The sequence below is a fragment of the Lolium rigidum genome, chromosome 6 (genome assembly GCF_022539505.1).
Source record: "Lolium rigidum isolate FL_2022 chromosome 6, APGP_CSIRO_Lrig_0.1, whole genome shotgun sequence".
In the NCBI taxonomy this organism is placed as follows: domain Eukaryota; kingdom Viridiplantae; phylum Streptophyta; class Magnoliopsida; order Poales; family Poaceae; genus Lolium; species Lolium rigidum.
The window spans coordinates 142,731,607-142,736,561 of record NC_061513.1 but is presented as its reverse complement, the minus strand read 5'-3'; the positions used below and the strand labels follow the sequence as shown (position 1 = coordinate 142,736,561).

General features: G+C 53.2%; 1 protein-coding gene across 1 annotated transcript; it reads left to right on the top strand.

Moving 5' to 3' along the window:
* The first annotated feature begins 1,121 nt into the window (after positions 1 to 1,121).
* LOC124663356 lies at positions 1,122 to 3,611 on the top strand. The gene is made up of 2 exons (XM_047201070.1): positions 1,122 to 2,265; positions 3,499 to 3,611. The coding sequence occupies exons 1-2, from the start codon at positions 1,122 to 1,124 to the stop codon at positions 3,609 to 3,611; spliced, it is 1,257 nt and encodes a 418-aa protein (XP_047057026.1).
* Positions 3,612 to 4,955: the final 1,344 nt, after the last annotated feature.

Sequence of the window (4,955 nt, the reverse complement as noted above, 5' to 3'; positions counted from 1 at the left end):
ACACTCCGGAAGATTATGTCACCCGAGGAAAGAAGGTTGTCATTGAGGAGGATGAGGGGCCGGTGCGGAGATCATCTTTGTCGAGGATGAGGAACGACGAGCCGTTCTCTTCAGAGGAGGAGGAGCAGGAGGAGCAGCAGCAGCAGCAACAAGAGCCACGGCAGCGGACGAAGAGGATGGCCGTCCGGAAGCAGCCCGTGAGGACGACACGTCGAGGATGACACTAGAATGTGCTCCGTGTTGTTGTGAACTCTATCTTCATAAGTATCGACTTGTGAACCCTATGTCATTTCGAACCATGTCTGTAATGCTACTTGTTGTTTGAATCTACTTGCTATGATGTGAGCTATGAAGTGTTATATGTGTATGTTCTGAAATTGCTACTTGTTGTGTCCAATGTTGTACTCAAAACTGTTGGAGTTTGGTAGGATTTTTCATGGTTTTAACACAAGTCAATGTGTGGCGCCCTTCACAATGGCGCCACACTGCACTGTGTGGCGCCCGTGGTATCGGCGCCACACATGCCAACTTATATCAACTTTTGGGTCGAAAACATCCAGGGGCTCCGGACGATAAGTCCTTAGCCGTTTTGGCGACCCTCTTTGTGTGGCGCCCGTGGCATCGGCGCCACACATGCTAGTGTGGCGCCCGTGGCATCGGCGCCACACATAGAGCCTTGCCAAAACGGCTAAGTCCCAGACGAATTGTCTCACAGTATGTTTTGGGTAATTGTAAGTGCATGTGTGGCGCCGATGGGAGGGGCGCCACACATGCTGCCACGTCGGATCGGCGGACCAGCTCAGCGTCGAGGGTGCCACGTCGGCTGGGTGTGTAGCGTCGGTAGGAGCGCCACACTGGCATGTGTGACGCTGATGTGAGGGCGCCACACAAAAGAATTAGATGGGTGAAATAGTTTCGCCGGAGGGGGTCAGTCTGTGCTTTTCTTTTAGGTTATTTTTGTGCAAATCGCCGTTCCCCGCTGATATCTCAGCTCTGCTCTGCGCCTTCTTCCACACCACGCCACCCTCCACACACCACACCGCGCCAAGCTCTGCTTTTTCCCATTACTCTTCCCAGCTTTCTTCGCTTCGTTGCCAGTCCAAGCCCAAGACCATCCACGGATGGCGTCTCCGTCCACGCCGCCGTCGTCGTCTTGGGTCATCCTAGGCAGCATCCCACGTGTGTCCACGGCGGCGGACGTCGGCGACGCCTCCGTCGCGCTCACGGCGCCGCCGCGCGTCTCCATCCTCACCGTGTCCCCGCGCGTCTTCCCGAATCCCCCAACGCCCCACTTCTTCCCCTTCGTCCTCGCCGCCGACCCTTCCGGCATGCTCCTCCTCCAGGCCAACCTGCGCTGCACCCCGACCCGTGAAGCCATCGACCGTCCCTACACCAAGTCCGTCAGCTGGAAATTAGACGACCGGCGCTACTTCGTCCTCGACGCGACCACCTGCTCCGCGTTCCAGCTTCCCGACCCCGCGGCAACCATCCTGCACCAGGCCCTCCTCGGCCTTGTCGTCTCCCCTGGCGGAGGCGGCCACTACATGGTCGCGGAGCTCCAGCCCATCGTCGGCATGGATACGGCCACGCTCCTCTGCTTCTCTTCGGAGGTTGGGGAGTGGGTCGAGAAGCACGTCCATTACCCTCTCCCGCCCCGGCCGTGGGCTGCCATCTGCGTGCTCTCGCACCTCGGGAGGCTCTGGTGGGTCGACATCTCATGGGGCGTCATCACCTGCGACCCCTTCGCCGACGAGCCGGTCCTGGGATTCATCCCGCTCCCTGCAGAGAGGGTGCTCAAGTGCAGGGAGGGTTGGGGAGTCGCCGACAAGTACCGCTGCGTTGGGGTGAGCGGCGCCAAGCTGCGTTTCGTGGACCTGTACCCTCGTAGCGAGTGCGCTCCCAATGTCGCCGTGTGGACTCTGGCCGATCCAGAATCCAAGGAGTGGACGCTGGAGCACGAGGCGAGGTTTACTGAGATCTGGGCCGATGAGAGCTACCAGGCGACCGGACTGCCCAACAAGATTCCCGTACTCGCCCTGATTCACCCCAGGAACCCCGACGTGGTGTACTTCTTTCTAGAAGAGCACCTCTTCGGTGTTGACGTGCGTGCTCTGAAGGTGGTGGAGTGCGAGGTCTATGGGCTGGTTGCGCCGCCGAGCTGCTGCATCGCCAGCCGCTTCGTCCGTGCATGGGAGCTGCCGCGGGCACTCTCCTCAGGTAATGATACCATCATCCCTTCCCCTGTTTTTGTGTCTGTTTTCTGTTGTTTGATAGTTGTGCTGAATGTCCAATTTTTTCCCCTTCTAATTTGGTGGTCCGTTAGCTTGTAGTGTTCAGTTGCTATATATTTTTTTTAAGATAATGTTATATGAGTGATGCAGAAAAAGGATACTGTTTTATTGATAGTATGCACGTTTCTTGCCTGTGAACGATCACGGTTCATGATCAGTTCGTGATATACTTACAACTTACTATAAGGCTAACATCAAGTATACTAAGTTGGATCTGTGGATATAGGCAATTAGGCATGACTTCTCTGTATCTGAATTCTAAAGCCTCCCTTCTATGCCTAACATATTAAAAAGTTCATGCATGGACTGCTTAGGATAGTTTTGCACTAATTTTTGACTAAGGGTGACGATCATGCTAATTATGTCAATTGGTTGTATGACTTGTGGAAGATGATTTGTACTGTAATATTTAAAATGATTACTTTTCACTGATGATTTATGATGGTGACTGAGAATGCGATTACTAATAGAATGTGGGTATGTACTTGCTTCATATTCCCCTGTTTTTATGTTTGTTATCTTGATGTATATAGTTGTGTAATGTTGTATGTCCATTCCACTCCCTTCTAATTGGACTGAGTTTGTCGTGTGCATTATATATATAAATGCTGCCCCAACAATGGTGTTCTTTTGGATATTATATGCTGGTTTCGTGCCCCTGGACTCCATTCTACCATTTTTAGTTTTCCTCAGCCTTTTATCCAATGTAATGTGATTTTGTAGTGTGACAAACTTATCAACTTTTCTCAAGGCCAGTCAAACACTCAAAATAGTTCATGCCTGGACTACTTCAGGATGGTTATGCTCCATTGCATTGCTTAAGTATGGCTAGAGTGTCCAAAAACATTTTTACTTGGGGTCCATGATGGAACCCGATCATACCAATTACATAAACTAGTATTACGACTTGTAGATGCTAATAAATTGATGCTGAAATACTAGTAGTCTTCACTAGTAGGCGTTATATGTGTTAACTTTCCGCTGTTGGCTTATGAATGGTTGAGATAGAATGTTTGCACTCACCGCCATACAACAATTACACCTCATATATATAGGTAAACGGTTTGCTAGAAAGATATTTATCAGGGGATATAGTTGTTGGGGTTATCAAAATAGTAATACTACACCATTTTCTCATTTGATTAGTCCTTTACATATCCTGATTTGTCAAATGGCTTTTAACTGACATTATTTCTTACCTCTGAAGGGAACTGGACTGATGGCATCAACTTGGCTGAAGAAACCTACACGCGACCATACAAGCCGTCGCCAGGGGACTACCACTTGGTGGGAGATTTCAGGCAGACATTCATAGGATGAACTGGTGGAACATGGTGCAAGTGTTCAGGGCTAACAGTTTCCTAGGTACGCTCAAATTCACCCAACGTACCTGTAGGATCTCGCCATAAGGCCCTGTGGCTGCAGCAGTACTAATGTTCTTGTGCTGAAATTTTCTTTTGGTCCAGGTGGCATTGTGGCAGGTGTAGTGCTGAATTCAAGTTATGGAGTGGGTGTATCTGACATGATATGGTCCGCCCTGATGACATTCTTGTTCGCGCAAAGTAGCTTAATACTATGTCTTTAATTATCGGATGGATTGATCAAAGTGCTGGGTGAACACTCTCGGTTACTTTGTTTTTAGCTCCCCATGGCATGGATGGAACACTAACTTGTACTGGAAGTGCGACTTGGTTTCAGTGACCATTTGAACAGCAGAAGCTGTGATTCTCTTCTCGGTTATTTCCTGTTGTTTCACTTTGCTGAATTTGACCGGTGTTCCATGCTTAAATTTGCCTTTTGTTACTGTGCCGTGTTTGGTTAGATCTAGCCATTCCCTGTTGATGAGTCGCGAAAAGCAAAGCTCAGCCTCCGGACGGAGATGATGAAACCCTAGCCTAGTGCAGCGCACCCGCCACCCACCCGCTGCCAACGCCGGCGAGCCCCGCTTCCCGTCGGCCACCCATTCACCATGGGATCCCCGTCTGCCTCCTCCCAGTCCCGGAGGTGGGCCGACTACACCGATGACGAAGAGGAGGAGGTCTCTCGCCGTTCCTACTGCGAAGTCCTCCGAAGTGGAACGGTCCTGGTGGCTCCGGTGGAGCTCGGGCTTCGTCGCCGCCATCGACGACGAGTGGTGCTCCGGCGGCCCCTAGGGGCGTGGATGCGGCGGCGGGCGCCAGGACCGTCGCAGGTGGCCGTTGGGCTGTGGACGACAGCACGCGTCGCTCGTCATGGCCCCGGCGCAAGATCCTGCTCCGGTGGCGAGGGCTCCTGCTTCGGGCGCGTGGGCGCAAGAGGGCACGCAACCAGCCGACGACGTTGCCGGCGTGGACTGTCCGCTCCGGCATCCCCATCAACCTCGCCGGCGCATGCTTCAACTGCACGCGGACGTGCCACATATCCGCGGAGTGCACGTACGAAACCGTGTGCTTGCGATGCGGAGAGGAGGGACATCATGCCCGTGAGTGCCCGCAGGGCCGCCGGGCTGGTGGTGAGCAGCGTGGAGCTCGTGGAGCTGGTCCGGCGGTGCCCGCGCATCAGCGGCATGGGCAACGCGGACATGGACGTGCGGTTGGCACCTGCCGGCGGATGAGCCGCGCGTGGAGCAGGGATCCTCGACACGACGTGTGGATGGCACCGTTCTGCCGGCGGGTAAGCCGCGCG

Coding starts and splice junctions, on each gene's coding strand:
- LOC124663356 (XM_047201070.1), top strand. CDS start 1,122: ATGGCGTCTCCGTCCACGCCGCCGTCGTCGTCTTGGGTCATCCTAGGC. Junction 2,266..3,498: donor TTTTGTGTCTGTTTTCTGTT/GTTTGATAGTTG, acceptor TTACCTCTGAAG/GGAACTGGACTGATGGCATC.